General features: G+C 41.7%; 1 protein-coding gene across 2 annotated transcripts in view; it reads right to left on the reverse strand.

The window, feature by feature from the left end:
- Positions 1-17,187, reverse strand: part of Atp8a1 (ATPase phospholipid transporting 8A1) — a 210,706-nt gene extending 193,519 nt beyond the window's left edge. For both annotated transcript variants that reach the window (XM_071614255.1, XM_027938452.2), the window contains exon 1: positions 16,935-17,187. In XM_071614255.1, the coding sequence (XP_071470356.1) occupies positions 16,935-16,983 (49 nt within the window). In that variant the 5' untranslated portion in view covers positions 16,984-17,187. The remainder of the gene's footprint in view (positions 1-16,934) is intronic.
- Between the last annotated feature and the right edge of the window lie 3,682 nt (positions 17,188-20,869).

The raw sequence follows: 20,869 nt of genomic DNA on the forward strand, positions 1-20,869 counted from the left end.
GACCTTTGACTGTCAAAAGGGAGAATCCACGCCAGGCTGGACACGTGCTCCAGACTTCAGGAGGACACATTTCAAGCTATCATCAAGACCCCAAAGGGACAGAAGCCCATAAGGCCTTCTAAAGCAACATGCTGATGAATTGTGAAAGGCCCTGACGAGGGGAAAAGGCAGGCTTAGTCTGAAAGGCCACAACCGCTGCACAGGAAGTCCATGAGCAAGTGAAAGAAGATAGAGAAAGACCAAAGGAAAGCCTGGAAATAGATTCCCATGCTCAGGAGTGAGTGATAACCGATGCAGACACCTCAGGAAGTAGGAAAGTTGTTTTACAAAATGTTAGAGACCTCCACATGTTTTCCCCCCTTTCATTCTGAATACAAGGCATTGATGAGACAGGCCTGCTGCTGGCAGGACAGGATGCAATGTTAACAGATCATCAAATAAAAAGCAGAACTTCCCAACTCCTACTTCACCTCACTGTCTACCAAGGAGAGTCATCTAAAAACCAGAACGAACACGAGTTGTAATAACTAAAGCAAAAGAGAAAGCAGGGGATGATTTTTTAAAAAGGAAAAAAAAAAGAAATGAAATAAAAGCCAGCACCTGGTTGCTGTAAAAGAATTCTATTTCACAGCAACACACACACACACACACATGCATACACACACACACACACACACAGGCCTAGAGAACTGTGAGAATACTCAGAATGGATAAGGGAACCATCACTATTCATAGAAAGAAAACCAATGGTGAACAAAAGAGGATTCAAGGGATGCAGCTGAAAAATATCCCCCGGTGTTCTAAAATGGAGAGTCAACAGATCCCGAGCATTATAAAACACTGTTTATTAAAACAGCGGCCTAGACATGTGCCTTCAGAGTTCCAGAGTGGGAATTTTTTGAGAATATTAATTTGGAAGTTAAAAAAAATATTTCCCTTTTACATTGAGAATTCAGGTAACACTGGGGAGGATTCAACTGCTGTGAAAGTGGGTCTCGCAGCATACACAGAGCACAGGAGAGCGTCCCAGAATTCTCAGAAGAGGTCCTTGACACAGCCTAAATGTGAACAATACCATTATTGGCCAGCGAGTATGAGGTCTATGCCAGTCAAAAACCAAGTGCACTTCATTGGAAGGATGGTTTAAAGGGAGGTGGTGACCTCTGGAGACCAGTGAGCCTCCACAGACTCACTTCCTCTCTTTTTCTTTTCTTGAAATACTAGCATCTGGATTTTAGGAAGGCTTCTGGCTAGACCCTACTATTATAAGACAGAGACACACAATTCCATGACTGTGTAACAATATGGATTCATTGTCGCTAACTGACAAACATATAGAAAGGAGGTTCATACTGGAGCTTATCCCTTGGCTACCACCCCCGGTCCCCCGCATCCAACCAGGTCTGAGAACCTTTCCCTAAAGAGCCAGTTCTGGGTCCACTGGCCTCCTGGTCCTCTATTCCTCCCCTGGTCTGGTAACCCAGCCGTAGGTGTCAGGGTCAACACTGGGCATCTGACCAGCCAAGCCAATCAGATGTCCTGCTGGGAATGAGAACTTGCCACCTAGAGAAAGGGTCACCTGACTCACTGGAGTCACACTGGAGAATATCCTGGCACCTGAAGTCACATGCATGCCAATACGGCTTGGGTAATGGCTTGAGTGTTTCCACCAGGGTTCACGTACTGAAACTTAATCCCCATTGTGAGGCAATAAGAGAGCAGAAACTTTACCTGATTATGGTATTAGAAGATGGAGTCTTTGGAAAGTGTTAAGATTAGATAAGAACATCAGGGTGGAGGCCCTATGACGAAATACTGGTGGCTTTATAAGAAGAGGAGAGAGACCAGAGAAGACACACACACATTCCCTGTCTCTTGCCATGTGATGCTCTGCATTGTCTTGGGGCACTGTGAGGAAGAAGGCCATCACCAGATATGGCCCCTTGGTCTGGACCTCCACAACTGTGGGCCAAAATGGACCTCTTTTCTTCATAAATGTATCCAGCCTCAGGTATTTCATTATAGTAAAGAAAATTGGACTAACACCATGTCAGAAGTATATTAATGGAAAATGGGGCAGATTTACAGAGACAAAAACAAGGCAATACTGGGCAGAGTGAGTGAGATCCCAAAGATCGAGTCCTATGAGCCTCAGCTGTGATCCAGGAGATCCCTTGCCTAGAGGAACTGCATAAATTGGTCAGGATTCTGGAACCAGACTCCTGGGTTCCAAAGACAACTTAAGGACAGAGATGACATAAGAAATAGACAGTTGACATGAAAGGATCAGAACTCAAGAGTATTTTGAGAGGCTGAATAACTTGAAGGTCCTATACAATGGGCTAAAAATGTCAATTGTACAAATATAATATGGGGATATCTGGCAGAGCATGACATGCAGAAAATGAATGTTTGTACAGCTTTTATTGCTTTCTTAGCAAGAAAGAACTTGCTAAGAATTAGAGCTGAGAATGAAATGAACTATCTTAGGAGGTGCGATCCCTTCATGGAGGGGTACTCAAGCAGGAAATGGACAGTCAATGGCAAGCAGGCTGCCTCAGGTACTGTGCTGCCTGAAATGAATTCTAAGTCCCCTTCTGACTCTGGAATTCCATTATTTTATCCTTTCAAGAGGATTTTTTAAAGGACACTTATAAGGTCATCAGAGAACCACTCACACAATGCCTTGTGCAGACAAAGTTTTTAACCGTCTGTACCCAGAAGAGTACCACCGAATGAGTAGCTGCAGGCGTTGGCAGGGTAGTTAAGTAACCCGGCTGACTTCAGGGGCAATTTGTTCATAGAAGATGCAACTGCACAACTGTTCTGAATGAGCTAGCCCTTAAAAGGCCCCCGGGAAAAAATTTAATAAACTGCCACAGAAGCAGCTATTATTCTTATGAGTTATTATTACAACTTCCTTTTTAAAGAACTATTTACATATTTTTTTAAACACAAAAACAGGCAGATGCATAACTGGTTCCTACAAACTAGTCCTCACTTTAATAAAAGCAGCAAAAATACCCAAATAACATCATTTGGATGCTGTATTATTCTCAGGATGAGTCAGAGGAGTTTGAGTGGCACCTGCTTCTTGCCTCCATTGTGAACTTGTGAGGGAGAAAAAAAATAGTTCACCTTTTTTTTTTTTTTTTTTAACAAAGCCTCAAGCATCAAAAACACCTGGTGAAGAAACTAAAGCCTACCTGCCAAATAGGACTTTGTGGGCACGTCAGCACAGCACACACAGCAACATGAACTTCCTACAAGCAGGAGAACAGCTTTTAACTTTATAGAAACCACCCAGGATACAGAAAGGGGTGATGCTGCCTCTGCCTGGTTCTGAGGAGCAGAACTGCAACCCAGCAGCACAATACCCAGCAAGTCAACTGAGCAAGACTAGGAAAACATGAAACCCATACAGGTGTCCCAGAGAGCTCCACTGTGCCCAGCATGGCCCTGAGAATGGGTGTGGCTCTGGGATGGCTTCTCTGTCATAGGCACCAGGGGCAGTATTTAAGAACCCACCAAGACTGGTTAGACGAGATGGGCTTCAAGATCTAGGCACCACTTGTATGCCCAAGGGCAGGAAAGGCATGGTGGACAGCCTTCAGTTTGTGGGGAAGTGGCCACCAAAGACAGAAACCTCCACTGAACAGATTAAACTAGGAGTGTGAATGACAGTTGGTGGGTTGTGAATCTTAAAAGACCCAGCTCAGTGACATTACAGCAAGGACGCCTACACAATGTGAGTCTGCCATCAGCCCACCCAATTCACAGGTAGAAGAAGGATGAGAAGATGGATGGAACAAAAGCTTCAAGAATTTTCTAATGCCATAAATAAAGAGCAGCCAGAGCAGAAAAGAGCCTCCTCAGCTTGCAGCTACTGGTGCTGCCTCTACCAATTGGCATCATGAGGTCAGTCCCCACGGGACCTGCTGGCATACCTGGGCCACCACAGAGCCGTGTACAGCAGGACGACATGTGTCAGACTAAGAAAACACCCTGGGATTTCACAACCATGCCAGCATTTTAATAACTCAACTTTCAAAATCTGAACAGCTCGATCTTGTCCTAATCACTCACCAGATGCAGTTTCGAGTGACATTTGTTTAGCTAGTGCTTTCATTTAACATCTTAGTCCCGGAAAATGACCCTGCAGTCTAGAGCACCTCAAGAGCCAAAAGAGCACAAAGATGACATCAGAGACTGTTCTCATCAGCTCTGGTTATGGAGCAAGAGTCCTGGCAACAGATTCTCACTCCCAAACAGACTGAATCCACAAGGTTTCCAGATGCCTAAAATCCATTCCAATGAGAGGGAATGGGGAAGAGACACTGGTAATTAGGTTTGCTGAAGTTCTAAAGAATATTCAGGGGGAAAAAAAAGATGAGGGAAGGAGAGGATGAAACCTGGATGAAATGCAATAATCATTTGCAGAGAATAAGAAAACTGTCCACATGTTTTGGCACATGGTGACTGTCTTACTCTTTTGTAAGATATAAGGAAGTTTTCTGTTCTTCCTTCAGTGTTTTCTATCTCAGTAAATGGCACCATCATTTGGGTCTCAGGGCCTCAAATGTTAGCCATTCTCGACTCCTCTTTTTCTTTGAAGAAACACCTTCTCTATCAATCAATCTGTTAGACCCTCCCTCCTTCAAGCTCCTGATCTGACCACATTCCACCACCTCCACAAGGCCTACTGGTCCAAGCCTCCTCTCCTCTCCTTGTTTCAACTTTTATTCCTAAGATTTAGTCAGAATATCTGCGGTGGGTCCCAGTGGTCAGCATGTTAAAAGCTCCATGGGAGATTTCAGCGTGCGGTTAGGCTTCATCTCCTCACTATCCAACAGGCAGCTGATTCACAGACAGGTATTACCATTCTGCAAAGAACAACAGGATTCTCAGAGAGGTTCAGAGACAGTCTCAAGGCCACACAACCTGAAAGGACTAGAACCCAGGTTTCACTCCAGCACTACAGGGAACTGTGAGTACTTAGCTGCACTTTCCTTCAAGTCAATTATTTAGCAGGCATTAGCTTAAGATGCTAAAGCGAGTGAGAAGAAACAGCACTAAATGAGTGATGGCCTCAAGTGTTAAGTCACAAAACAAATGCACACTGGTTATTAGGTGGCCACCCTGTCTAAGAGCCAGGACTGAAAGGACCCCAAACCCCACAAGACTTAAACAGTGGAGATGGTGGTTCTATTAGTTTGCTCCAGTGGAACAACAGCAACAAAAAAGGGGCTGTTTAAACTTTTGTTTAAAGTTCAGTAAAATAATCATATTTGAACATATGAAAAAATGTCTGACATAAAGAAAAATTACTACTAGGTTCTGACCACAGGCTTTGGTATTCAGGCTTAGTCAAACTTAAAGTACATAGATGAGTGTTTCATGAACCACAGGGATAAAAAATTCCATGGGGAAAGTCACTTAATAAGATCAAGGGAAATTCAACTTGGCACCTGGGGAAATCAAGAGGGCTTTTAAAAATTCTCCTTTGCTAATTATATTCATGCAGAAGTTCACAACAAGCCAACTCATACTGAGCACAGTGGCACACACCTCTAATCCCAGGGACTTGGGAGGTTGGGGCAGGAGGATACAACAAGTTCAGGGCCAGTCTGGGTAACTTAGTGAGACCCTGTCTCAAAATAAAAGCTAAAAAGGGCTTGGGATATAGCTCAGTAAAAAACCCCTGGGTTCAATCCCCTGTACCACCAAAACAACCACAAAAATCCATGTGATAACTTATATAATGATTATTTTACTGAATTTTAAACAAAAGCAGGCATAAGCAACCATAGGGTTAAACCGAGCCAATAAGTCAGAACCTTCCCTCGCTCTCCTCTATGAGGGCAAATCCTGGCTTTTAAAAAAGGTTTTCATCTATAAAGTACAAGTCACACTATCAGCCAATAAAGGCAAGTCTAAATGTAAACGAAAAACAAATAAATGAGAATTATAAAATAAAAAACAATCACACAAATGTTGGGCAAGTGCACTCAATCTGAGGCACTGTAGTGTTTACTTGCCAGTCCTCAGAGCTGCAGATGATAACCTTCACCACCAGCAGTGGCCACCGCCTATAGCCGGAAGCCAGAATACAGCCCTCATCCAAGTGGCCAAACAGCCCCCAGACTGCCCAAACTAAGAGTCTCAAATATTGACCTTCAAATCCACAACCAGGAAAGGCAAATAAGTTGGAACTTGTGGTAAGTTTTCACACTTGATACACTAACCTATAAAAGACCTTTTCATACTATGGTGGGATAAATCAATAACTGTAGAAATACACAATAGAAGAAAGGACATCCCTTGGAAGTAAGGTTACCAAAGAAGTTTCAAAGACTTCTATTACCCACTTGTTAAGCTAGCTTTTTTTTTTTTTTTCCTAGCTGCAAATGACTAAATCTGAGGGCTATCAATATGGGAAGAATAAAGCTATTAATTATTATAATATACTAAAAGTAAGCAGGTTAGCACAAAGCCAGTAATGATACCACAGAAAACCTCATATTCACTAAGCTCCCAGAGTAGATATAATACCAGCTAAAAATAAACTCAGACATGTTGTACTCTTCATTTGGTTGTGCTGAATTCAATGTTCAATTCAGAATTTTAAAGAAAATCTTCAAAATTGAATAAATATCATCATATGAACTTCATCACTTGTAAGAGGGAAAATTAAGAGGAATATAATTAGACCCATCAAGCAATTTGGTGGATTGGGAAAAAAAAAACAGAAATATCCATATGCTCTTGATTTCTTGGCTGGCAACATATATGACTAAACATATTTACATATAACTAAATAAATTAAATTATTTACATAATAACTGTATTTACATATGGCTAAATAAATATGCAATCTAATCTTCTTTCCACTACTCCTGAACATTAGAATTATCTGGGAGATGAAATACCAACACTTGGTCCATATCCCCACGGAGGAGACTGACGTCACTGGACTAGGATGGACCCACGTGTCGGCACTGTTCAGAAACACCCCTACGTGATACACTGTGCATCCAGGGTTGAGTACCACTGAGGTACACAATGTGGCTATACAACAAGCCACACTTCACAAGCCTCCGCTGCCCTGTCCACACTCTGCACTGAAGATGGCAGGCAGGGTCCTCCCCGTGTCATTTCTCTAAGGTCTACCCATAAGAGTGAAAATAAAGTTAGACAAGTTGATCCAGTTTACCTGGCAACATTTATCACCACCATCCCGGCAGAGACGGTGGCATGAACCCAACTCAAGCTTAAAGTACAGAGACACTCATCCAGTTTGGGACAAATTTATACTGAGATCTGATTCATTTCTTTGGTCAGAGAAAGGAGATGGTCTGGGACAGGAAAGGGGAAGGAAAGGAGAGATGGGAACTGAAAGGAGTCAACTATTCACAGCCACCGAGATGAAGACAGTGGCAGGACGTGGCCAGCAGGAGTGGTCATGGGCAGCAGATGCATTCAGAACCAAAGGCGCCCTGCATGGGGCCACAAGTTGGTCTGGATGAGTTGCCAAGAGCAACAGGAGAGAAAGTGCAGGTACATGATATTCCGAAACCTTAGCAGGCCAGTGCAGAGCCCTGGGGTCCCAGCCAGGGGCGGTGATCAGCACCTCCTACCTGACCGAGGCAGGGTTTTTAGGCGGGAGCTCTCATGGAGCTGTGTGGCGGGCACTGAGGGGTCAGGGAAACGGTGCTCAGGTCTTTAGAGTGCGGAGTCGGAGCTCCTTAAATGCCCCCCTACCTCAGAGATTTTCAGGTCAGGGATCGGGCTAAGTCTATGTGGGTGTGATGGAGGGGCAAAGGGAAAAGAGGGTCTGCAGAAGCTGGAAGAAAACTTCTTTTACACCAAATTAGCTTTTCCTCAGGACCATGGAAAGTCACAAGGACACATTCCGGAAACCCAGCTGGTCTAGATTGGTGTCAGAACAAACCACCTCTGATTTACCCTCTGCTCACCGGCTTCACTCACAAAAACAGTCTTATCTGAAAGATCAACTAAAGTGGTTTCCGGTCCAGAACCTGGGAGAGCTTTAGCTCTGTCCTTCCTGGCAGCAGTCTCCGCCTGAACTGTCACCTGACTAACCAGATGCTACTGAGCACAGCCCTACATGGATCAGTCACCTCCTTCAAAGATAGCTCAGACAAACTAATGAACAGAGGCTCAATTTAAAACTGACACCATGTATGATGTGTCAAGATCATTGTATTGTCTTGAGCAACTAATAATATATATATATATATATATATATATATATATATATATATATATATATATATATATAAATTGACACCTCCTTGTGCCCCATCAATTAGAGGCGTAAATAATCCATGACGCTCAGACACACAGTCCCTTTACACTGACGAAAGAGGTGGTGATATTGAACATAAAGTGTACTGCTCAAAGTATTTCACATTTATGCTAACATTTAAATAAAAACTAATAGGAAGACAGGCAGGATGGGTTTTGCCACCAAATCTTTTTTTTTTTTTTTTTAAAAAAAACCACAAGACTTCCAAAGATGACACATGTATTCACATAAATTCCCTAAATTGCCACAGGGGCCATGTCAAAAGCAGTGTTATCTAAGCACAAACACAATGTGTGAGGTTTTATGAGGACATAAGTGACTGCCTCCTGTTGTCAGCAAGGAAGCTGGAGGACAAGTATATCCACACATGTATTTTTAATAAGCTTTCTTGGAGCTCTGGGTTTTCATTAAAAAAAATTTATATACTGAAGAATTCTAGGAAGTCCTACAAAGCTAGCACAAGCTGGAGGGTGAATCTATAGCTGTGCTGTTCGGCAGGGGAGCCAGTGGTCACTGTGGCTACCAAGCACGCATCCAAATTAGATACACTGTACAAACAACATAACCACCAGACTTAGAAAGCTTAGTGTAAAAAAGGAATGTCAATTCTCTCATTTATAATTTTATATCAATAAATGTTGAAATAATACTTTTAATATACTGGGTTACAGGAAGCATATGCTTATAATATATTAAGTTTTATTTAGATACATTACTAAATAAAATATTATTATAACATTATATTACTATTATATATTAACATTATAAATATTACTTATATTAATATATTTAAGGTTTGAGTAGTATAAATATATTATTAAAACTAATGGTACCTGTTTTATAATTTAAATGTGTCTACTAGAATATTTTACATTGCATACATGTCTAGCATTTGTGACTCATGTTTTCTCTTTCTTAGTGCTGATTTGAGATATGAAAGCCAATTTGATATAACAAGATTCCTTGGAACTATTAGCTAAACTCCAGCTGGTCTAAATTCTGATCTAATTCTTAATAGAATGAGAAAGATCTTAGCTATTATGTAGGGGCCACTGTATGAAACCTTAAAAACAGAACTGGAGTCCATGGTATTCCAGCAGATTAAAAAAGGGTTTTTTTTTTTTTTTGTTGTTGTTGTTTTTGTAGGATAAGTAACAAATACCTATTCCCATAATAATTAACTGAAAACATTTAAAAATACTTAGCTTAAATTATATTATGTGCATGTATAAATATACCACAGTGAATTCTATCTTTATGTATATCTATAAAGCACCAATTAAAAAAATCAATAAATGAGTGGAAGGTAGACCAATAGAGTAGAAGAATGGAAATTAGAGAAGGAGGAGGGGAGAGAAAGGGGGGAAATTGAGGCCTGAAATGGAGTAAATTAAACTCCCTGTCAATATTATTATGTCAAATTAAACCCAATGATTATGTACAACTATAATGCACTAATAAAAAAAATAGCTGGGCATAACATGCCTGTAATTCCAGTGGCTAAGGAGACTAAGGCAGGAGGATCACAAGTTCAAAGCCAGCCTCAGCAATTTATTGAGACCCTAAGCAACTTAGTGAGTCAGTCTCTCTCTCTCTCTCTCTCTCTCTCATCCTGGGGATTGAACCCAGGGCCTTGTGCATGCAAGGCAAGCACTCTACCCATTGAGCTATATCCTCAGCCCCGAGACCCTGTCTCAAAATAAAAAAATAAATAGGGCTGGGGATGTGGCACAGTGGTTAAGCACTCCTGTGTTCAATCCCTGATTTAAAAAAAAAAAAAAAATCCGCTTTATTATACACAATATAATTGCAAAACCCAGAGAGATAAAAATTAACTGAAAAGGTATTTAAAATGAAATAATTCAGACCAATGGTTTGGTTTCAACACCAATAGCTTCCAGCTTACATGTCTAAGTTACAAAACAAAAAAAAGTCATAAGAAGAGACATCCTTTTCACCCAGAAATTCCATTTCTAGAGACTTTTCGCAAAGAAATAATCTGAGAAGTGTACAAACACTTTTTTTGGTGTTTTTTTAAAACAACTACTTAAAACACCAAAACAAAAACAAACAAACAAACAAACAAAAACGGAAATGGCCTAAATGCCCACTCACAGGACATTCCTTAGTAAACTGTATTTAAGGTAAAAATACTAAACTGTCACAAAATCAATGACACCAATTTGTGCATTCTATAAATAATGACTGAGCCCCTAGCAAGTTCAAATCACTGCTCTAAGAATTAGAGATGTAAGAAGCGACAAGAGACAAAAACCACACCCTCCATTGAATTTACACAATTCTAGATCATATGGACATAGAGGTCTATGAAATACTAGGTAACGGGAAAAAAGATTAAAAATAATGTAGAGTATGATCTTATTTTTCTCCTCTTCTGGAAAATAGCTAGAAGGACATATACAAAATGAGAACATTTAAGAAATATACAAATCTTACATAAAATTTATAAAATTGTACAATCACAACATGATTATATTCGATGGCATCATCTGGGGTGATTTTACTCTCTGTGCGATGTGAGATTTACCAATGCTCAGGCAGTACTTCTACAATTGAAAGAACAAAGGTAATAAGCTCCTCCTCCATTCAGAACAAAGCTCTGTGTCAGTTCATTCAACAAACAAGCAGAACTGTAGAACTTGAGATGGGGGAGGGTACAACAGTGAAGAAATCACAGAAATCCTCTCATGGTGGTGTGGGGTTCCTTGTAAAAGGGTGCTAAGTACATCTGGACTTAGCTCAGAGTATTTCACAACCTGGATTCTACTGCATTCTCATCTCTAGGCCACAGATTCATTCAACAAACACATGAGCTACCATTAATGTCCTGCAGGGAGCAACCTGTCACTGAACAAGACAAGACAAAAACTCGTGCCTTGAAGGATTTTACTCTGCAGAGGATGAGATCACTGAAAGGTATAGGCTTTGGTGAGGGGTGAAGAAGGAAAGCAAAAGCTATGTCTTCCCAGCACCACCATTCTAATGAAATCCTGAGACCCACATAGCAAACATTTCACTAGCTTCAAATGCTTGCTAAGACATATGCAAACTTTCCACGGCTGTCATGTAGGTGCACAATTCAATTTTCACTATTTTTGAGGATGAGGAAAATAATGAATTTCATGCCATAGATTACAAAACCTAAAAATGTATTTCTGACACAGTTAGAATAACATGAAATAAAACGACATATTTAGAAAATGTGAAATACTAATTACATGATGTATCACTACACTCCGCGTCACTTCAGCTATAAGCCATGAACACATCTCCACATTTTTGCTGGGGTCTCCTTCGTTCACCATCCATTTTGTCCCATCACCCGATTAGCTGCACACAGTAGGTAGGTAATGCATGTTCATCCAAGGGAAAAAAAAACCTTAGTCATCTTTGATCTGAACTGAAATAGCCTCCTAAAATATTTCCTTTAACAAGAAATTAATTTTCCTGTCCTTTTTGTTATCTTTTAAGTAAATGAAACATAGTATTCTATACACTTGCAAACATTTTAGAGTTGTTATTTAGTAAACCCCCTAAGACACTAAGACAACTTCCAAACAGATCCCACAGCACATGTGTTACATAACCAGGAACAGCCTTCCATTTTATCATTATCATATTCAGCAGAAGAAAATGCAAACCATTGGATGGGTATGTGTTTTTCTGAGTACATTTCTTTAGTTCTGAACAACTTAATGCTTGTAATTTTGTTAAGCACAAGCTCTAAAAACAGTTCCTGTTTTATTCAAGCAAGACTTTTTGGCAATCTGAATACCTGGTGTGACTGAGCCTGTTGCCTACCCTTTAACTGGTTTCTCTTTTTCCTTTAGTAATGCACTGCTGAGTAATGTGCTGTGCTGGAAAACTACACTTCCCAGCTTCTCTTGAAGATGGGAGCCAATGCAAAAATAAGCATTATTCTCTGTATGGCATTTTTCAGGACAACCCTTCCATTTTTTTCCTGCCTGGAACTTCTACAAGATGGCTGGCACCCAGCAATTTTGTTGTGACTTTATGGAAGTCATCTGCTCAGAATGGTGAAGCAAAAAGGAATAAGGAGCCAATATCCCTCATGAGTTTGTGTATAAGCTACCTTTATTTCAGTCCCTGTTTCTAGATTACTGATGTTGTGTTTAGATATCCATTTAATTTAGCCAGGGTAGAAGACACCTAAAATCTTAACCTTAGGTTTTTACTCTTGCTTTCGGGCAAACTTATATACTGACTGGGTTTCAAGTGTTATCTCTGAATTCAAGATTCCAAAGATGATTTTTTTTTCCCACATCTGACTTCAAAATTCCTAAGTAGCTTTAAAGCCTGTCAATTTGGATGTCTTACAATTTCATTAAAATTTGATCTTCTCTTAAGGTATTGGCCCACTTTCTCAACTTCCTTATCTTGTAAGAGATTATCTCAATCAGGGATGTAGCACTTGCTTAGCATACACAAGGCCCTAGGTTCAATAGTCAGAATGTGTGGTATGTGGTGAATTGGGGGTGGGAGGTGGGGATGTTGGAATTTTTCTCAACCAGTTGGCTCAAGACTGTAAAGAAGAGTTGAACCAGCTCCAGAATATCCAAGGGGGCTCATTTGTTTTGCAGTTCCCCAGGCCCACCTCAGGTCTACTCAATAGAATCTTCATAAAGCAGCCAAAGAAACTGCATTTTAATGAGGTTTAAAGACATGGAATATTATAAACATTAGAACTCAAAATTACTGCTTGAGAGAATTGCTTTTAAAAAAAAAAAAAAAATCCAACTGCCTCTTATTCTATACAGCTAAGTCCCACCATGTGGCTCATTTCCTACTATTCTCGCCCTCCCTGTTCCTTTGACATTCCAGACTCTCCTGCCTTGAAGCCTCTGTCTGACCCTTACCTCTGCCTGTTCCCTCACCCTTCCTCCAGGTCCCCACTAGGCTAACTGTCTTGCCTCAACTGTTCAATGAAGGGTAGCCTGACCAACCCTCTGAGAACTGAAATCCACTGGCCTTACCTTCTTACCTTCTCTTTATTCCTCAGTAGCACTTACTATCATTTGCTTATTTATTGTGTTTGCTTTTTCTCATGCCTCACTAGAAAGGAAGCACCACCAAGAACAAGGCTTCTACCACTGTGCTCACCGATAAGTCCCAAGTACCTGTGGAACGAGTTTAGTGATAGAAATCTGATTCCTCCCTTCCCATTTTTACTGTTCCATTTCAGTGCTAATCCTGACCTTTGCTATTTTAAGACTTTATTGGCAATAGAGCCTATTCAGTGAGTGTCCTTCCAGCCCATCCACAGCATTTCTTAGTTTATCTAAGATGCTTCTCCTGGGATGTCACTCTCTTATAAGGATTTGGCTCCAGACTGGCTCTGTCAGTTATTACGCATTAGTGTCATACTCAAATTAGATTAATGAACTCTAAGATCTTGTTCACATATTCGATTCTATATCCAAATGACTCATCTTGGCATTCAAAATGCTCTGTAATCTAGCAGTGCTCTACCTGTCCAAACTTACATCCTACTCCTTTCCAAGTTTCCCTTTTGTTCCTAGCTAATTTCCTTAACAACTCTACAATAAGCCACATTTGCTGTTTTCATGTCGTTACTCTTTACCTTCAATGCCCTCCCAAGCACTGCAAGAGATGGCAAAATCTTTTAAAAACTGTTACCTGCAGACCAGCAACTTCCAGCATAAACTGTGAGCTTATCAGAAGTCTAATAGCTCCAGCCCTACCCCAGACCTTCTAAATCAGCCTTTATTTAACAAGATCCCCAGGTGATTCCTACATGCCTTAAAGTTTGAAAAGCACTGCAGGAGAACTCATCAAATCATACTTCAATGAATTATTCACATGCTCAGGAATAAGCATGTACTAAATTCCTGATCTTGCACAGGACAGATAATACCCACAACAAGCACAATATTCAATTAACAACAGCCCCTCTTAGACTATTTATTCCTTATTTCATTTCAGTCCTATCTCTCCAATTTGGTTACAAACAACTTACAGGCAAGACAGTCATGCATCTGGCCAATCTGGATTCAGGGAACAGAAACCCATTCAAGTAACTTCAAGAAGGGGGACAAACAGAGATTTTTTTTTTTTTTTTAAACTTCTTGAGAACTGGGAATAGAAAACTTAGGAAGGGCTTCAAGTCCAAGGTCTGGCCACCTTCTCTCAGCATCTGCATTTTCCTATCTCTTCCATTTTCTTTCCTATCTATTCATGGGTTTTGTTTATTTATTTCAGCAGAATTAGCATGACCTATTACAGTCATCAGATTCTCCCCCATCAGATTATTTGCCTCTGCCCCTTTCTGCTTTGATTTTCACTATAAAAGTTTCTAACCTTAATACTTCCCAAGAGAGATATAATAACACACAGGATCTTTGTAGCCAAACCACAAGGTTACAAGTGTGAGTCACCAATGGATTCGATGCCCTTGGGTCAGGAGCCCAGCCTGATCCAATCAGCTGAGGCCCAAAGGACTGCAGTTCAGAGCAAGGCCCTTTAGGAAGCAGGAGCTATGGAAGGAGAACATTGCTCAGGAAAGAAAGATGTGGGAAGAGCAGACAACAATCCACACTGCTGGCCCACACAGTTATTACTTTGTCCTCACAGTTCTGAGCAAATCAACCAATATGGGAGGAAAGGGTCATTCACCAAGCACCACAATGCGCCTGACACTGTGCTAGATGCACAGGGAATACAAAGATTAAGTAAGAAGCAGCCCTTGTTTTCCCAGAGCTGTATACCAAATGTGTCACTAAACTAGCCACTTGACCTTGGGCAAGTTACTAAACCATTCTGAGCCATCATTTCCTCAACTAGCAGATGGTACTCCACCTTTGCCAACCTCTAGGAGCATTATAAGATCCCATAAACTCTGTGAAAGTGTTTTGTAAAACACATGTGCCAATCAAAAAGAACACTGCAGGCCTTCAATGCTAATAAAATCCTCACATGTACCACAGGATTTTCTGCATTTCTTTTAGATTTTTTTACTTCTTGTTCCTATTCCCCACAATATCTGATCCATCAATTGCTATTATTTGAAAACACCAACTATCACCATTATATTATATTTTTATCACCTCTACAGTTCAAAGGGTGATCAGCAAAATTAACTTCATTTAGAAGTGTAAAAATGAGTACATATTTACTGTGTACATTTTAAAAGAAATATTATCTATTCAACTGTATAAAACTGAAACGTCCTATAAGTGACTTTTTTTTTTTGCTATCACAATAAGTATGTATTAAATTCCTGTTGGACACAGGTTAGTTTTGACTCTATGTGGCTCTCTCCCCAGAGCAGTTTAATATTTTCCTAAGTCTTGAAATCAGAAAATCCTAGATATTAGAGCCCAGGAACTCTATTTTCAAATGAGGACATTACAGAGGAAAAATAAAATGCCCTGCCTTAAATCCCTGGACTCCCCACCCACCCCACGTGTGTGTATGTTTGTGTGTGTGTGTGTAAAACACACATTTCTTTTTCTCCTAAAACCACTATTATGACCAGCCTGACATTGAAGAGTGGGGGTGGGGAGGAAGGGTGAGAATCAGTAATGGTGACAAGATAGCTCAGTTCTCAAAAACACGTTATCCTCTTTGCAGGGTTCAACTATAGGTTTATGGCAATGAAAAACAAAACTCGGGATATGTAGTCTTGGCTTTGCCCTGATCAAAATCAAGGAATATTTACTGAATGCTGCCACAGGACAGATAGGATGCTGAGGCTCCTCAGCTGGGATGACGAGTGCTTCGCCCACCAAACCTCCCTTGCCTCTACCCTTGGCATCTGTTGCTCAGTACCGACAAGTGGACAAGTGTAGCCATTCAACAGCTGGCCCTGGGTGGAGCAAAGAAAACATCGTCTACAAATCAGCTCAACTGGCCAAAGTGCAGTTTTCAGGCATAAGGAAAAACAAAAACGAAACCTCAGCCAAGAGACTCAGCCAGGTGAGACTTCACTGCAGAGGACAGAATGAAAGATCGTAATGCACGTCACCTACTAAGCACCGAACTCCAATTAAGAATCCTCGCGCCTAGAGAGGCAAGGGACTATGGATCAAAAGCTCTTACACTTTGTGAAGGGCAAATCCGCTTCCCCTGGAGCTGCGATGTGGGTGCTGTTAAGAGGTGGGCGCTGGAGGCGAGGGCGGCGGGTTGGCGATCTGTTCTTTAGGGTGGGGAGGAAGCTAAGAACCCGGAGGTTCGCTGGCTAGTGGCGAGTTGGGCAAGCAAGTGCGCTTGGTGACTTGGACTTAATGGTCACGCTGCGGTGTAAAGCAAGCCTTGGGGCTCTCTCCCAGTATCAATTCGGAGGGTCTGGACCCTGGAAAGGATTTGTGAGAGCACTGCAGGCAGGGCAGGGAGAAGGGTCCGCTAGGGACCGGGCGCGACAGTCTGGCGACTGTCAAGGGAAAGAGGTGGGACAAGGTATTTCTGGCCGGATAAACATAAACACACACACACACACACACACACACACACACTCACGCGTGCACGCTCGCTCACTCATAGCCCTGCACCAGGCTGGTTCCGCGCCTCCTCCGCGCACAGCCCCCCTGTTGCGGTGGTCACTCACCCTCAGCGCGAGAGCGAATCTCCGACACTGTTCTCCGCATTGTGGGCATCGCGGCGATGGCTGCAGGTGAGACTTCAGCCCAGACTCTGCACCTGTCACGGCGCCGCGCGGCCGGGAGAACTGGATGCGCCGCGCCGGGTGCTCAGCTGCCGCCCGGGCCCGCCGCCCACCCAGGGCAGCGCCGCCACCGGGAGCGGCCCGGGAACGCCAGCAGTAGCAGGAAGAGGCGACGGTGGCGACGGTGGCGACGGTGGCGGCGTCCGCAAAGCTGGGCGAGCTCTCCCTGCAGCCGCGGAGGGGGCGGCTCGGCGAGGGGCGGAGCCCGGTCGCCGGCGCCGGGGGAGGGATCTGACGGACGCGCGCTTACTCGCTCCCGCCGCAGCCCGGCTCGGAGGCGGGAAGGGGCGGGGAGAGACCACGGAGAGACTCCTCCGCCCCGCCCCGCCCCGGACTGTACCACTCCTGGGGGCGGGAGAACAGTTGCAGTCTCCTAAGCCCGGTAGCTCTCGATCCTCCCCGCGGTGTCCGTTCTCCGTGTCCCCCATCAAGGCCATCCATGCCATTGCGTCACTCCCAAATCTTGGCCAGATGGGAAGAGGAGTCGTGGAGGTAGCATGCTTATGTATGCCCTCTCGGCACCCTATGGCTTTTAATTGCAAAGGAGCCTCCCATCCTCTGGAAAGCGGTGTTGATGGGTCTTGAGTGTGCAGACTGGAGAAGGGGTCTGCGATGACCAGATTTAGGTCCCTGCTCCAGCTGGAAAGGGACTGCGTGTTTACCGTCTGGTTGGAATCCTACCCTCAGCACCGTCAGCTGAACTCATTCTGAGTCCCACTTGCTCACTAGCAACAGGCAGTGAGACCTGAGGTCTTTAGAGCTGATCCGCTTCCTGCCCCTGGGGTCTGGGTGCCTCTGGGCCCATCTGCATGTGGGCCTGGTACTTCCCACCAGTTTATGCTCTGCAGCTTCATAAAGCTCTGAAATTGCAATTAAAGTTAACTAAATCATTGCGCAGGTGGTTCATTTGTGTTGTTCAGGTTTTTGCTTTTAGTTAAACCTGCAGAAATTTGGACGCAGTAGTTTTATCCAAGAAGGTGAGTAGGATCTTGCTATAAAATACATAAAGATATTAAATTGTGTGTCCCATATCTTTGAGACTATTGCAACCTTATTACTTTTTATTTCATATAATAAGATTTATGCCACTAAATCGTCAATAAATACAGTATTTTTTTATTTGTTCCTGATTTCACATTCAAGTTTGGATTAAGGTTCTGTATAGATTCTGGTAAGCTGCTGAACTGGAGAGAACGGAATAAACTAAGTTAGAAGCATTTTACTTCTTCTTTCATCTTGTTTTCTTTCTCCGGGCACCCACTGGAAGAGGACTTCATGTAGGAGCCTTTTATTTAAACTCCATTTAGATCCTGAAGTGAGAGATCTGCAGCGTTCAAGCTGAGAAGTGATCATAACCCAAGCTTCAAGGAAAAAAAAAAGAAAGAAAGAAAAGAAATGATAGCATCTTACCTCCATTTGTATTTCCTCTGCTTCCTGCAGGTAGCATTTGCTAATCGGAGTACAGCTCTACAGGAATATCCAGGCAGGTGGTCAACGCATATTTATGAGGAACCCACTCTACTTGGCTCTCATTCAGGGGCTGGGATCAGAACAAAGAAAATGTGTTCCCAGTGTTCACAGAATATTTCAGGGCAGAGCAGGACTCAAAGATAAATGTGTCCCTTTCAGTGATGGTCACGATTTAAAAGTATGGTCTTCTAAAAGTAAAAAATGAACATAGTCTTATCAAGACTGTCATCACTGGCCATTTTTATTTCTCCTGAGTCCCAGGATCTCATGACATAAAACAGGCTTCTTCTGGCTCAATGAATATGAATCTGAAGCAAATTAAGTTTGTTCAGCAAGGAAATTTTTTTTTAAAGTATTAGCTTTAGAAGTTAGCTAACATAAACTGGAGAAAATATAGTACATTTCTGATTAACATTTGAAGTGTAATTTTCTATAAAGCCAGAACTGTTTTTTTTCCCCAAAAAATTAGTGCATAGCAGCATGACACTATGTGATTTATGAGCAGTTACTTTTTAATTCCTAATGATCCCTCAAATAAGTTCAATTTTGCTTTCTTACGAATAATAATTATCAGAAAGGAGTTTCAGAGGTTATATTTGTTTTCTATAGAGCATTCTCTTTGATATGTGTGTCCCATTAACAATTCATCAGCAAGGTTGACAATATAGGTCATGCATACAGGAAATGAAAATGGTTTTTCATACCTAGAAGATCATTGCATGTATAGTTTATAGCTTACCATGTGTCCTTTCCCAGGTTATACTTCCACTTTATCCATAATTGCAAGTGTATTCTAACTCCCACATTTCTGAAAAACCACTCCTTCCTGTTTGCTAAAAACCACACACGTTTTTATTGGCTCATAAACTTGATTGCAACTGAGTATTGCACTAATCTGCATCTGCTTCATTCCAAAGATCTCAGATCTTCTCACCTTCCATTGTGTGAGAAGTACAGTGTGTGCCAACCCCTGGCAGGGAACTCTGTTTCCAGCAATATGAGGAACCCACTTGTCACAAAATCTGTAGTAGAATTCAGATGTCTGCAAGATAATTTTAAAACTTTCAGGTCTTATAACCACTGCTGATGAACTTGGAAAGATGAAGGTTATTTAAGGACAGCTTCTCTAGGGACCACTCTTGATCATCATGTGCAAAATATATACTGAATACAGAGTATACAGCACACATGAGGTGCTGAGCCAGAGTGCTAGTAGATTACCAAGGTACTAATGAAAACTGACCAGTAGTACAACAGAATGACTGGCACCTAATGTCAAATAGACAAGCAGCAACAAGTGCAGACCTTGAGAGAAGAAGAGATTCTAAGATCTGCGGTGAACCGCATTGTTGAGCCAGATCTTGAAATAGGGTTCTGTCTATAGAGATGAGCGAGAGACCTCTTTTAGGGTAGGAGTGCTTGGCGTTTAATGGATACTCAATAAAAATTGTTTGATGAATATCTGAAGTAATTGGAATAATAGAAGAATATATTTGGGGAAACAAATAGACTGATTTGATTACAAAAACGCTTCTCATTGGGAATCCATGGATGGAGACTAAAGGTGCCAGATTTTAGAAAGTCTTAAACATTATATAAAGATCTTTTGTTTTTTCTAATTAGCCTTCTAAACAAATGATATTAGGAGTCCCAATATGCCCAGTTCTGAGCATATTAAATGTCATTTTCCTTTGCATTTCCCCACAAAAATTTCCTCAGTTTTACCAACTAAATTATGCTCTAAGATAATAAGTTTTACATTGCAACTTTCATCACATTCCGAACAACTGTGGCATGTGGGAATTAACAGAAAAATATGTCCTTAGCTTTCCTTTTGAATTAGGATGGGTTGTGTTATTGAGTAATAGGAGAAAATAAAGTTGTATGCAAACACACCCACTATGTTCTACCGTCATAGCAGGGTGTAGACATTAGTAAAACTCTATTGGTCCCAGGATCCAGATTTCAACTTCAGACACATAGAAGTGATTGTCAGGGACCCAGAGTCAGGTGACAGTTGCTGTAGTTTGAATGTGTCTCCAAAAGTTCCTGTGCTGGAAACACAATTACCAGCGTTGGGAGATGAAATTTAACAAGTGGTGATTAGGTGATGAAGGCTTTGTCCTCATGAATGGATTAATGTCATGTTATAGTGCAATAGGCTTGTTAAAAATTGGAGTTCATCTCCTTCTTGTTTTCCTATTCTCTCATGCCCTTTTTCCCTTCCACTGTCTGCCGTGGGATGACACAACAGGAGGGTTTTCATTAGATGTCAGATATCAGATCTCCCTGCTTCCAGAGCTGTAAGAAATAAATCTCTATTTTTTATAAACTACCAGTCATGGGTA

This window comes from Marmota flaviventris, chromosome 7, assembly GCF_047511675.1.
Source record: "Marmota flaviventris isolate mMarFla1 chromosome 7, mMarFla1.hap1, whole genome shotgun sequence".
Lineage (NCBI taxonomy): Eukaryota > Metazoa > Chordata > Mammalia > Rodentia > Sciuridae > Marmota > Marmota flaviventris.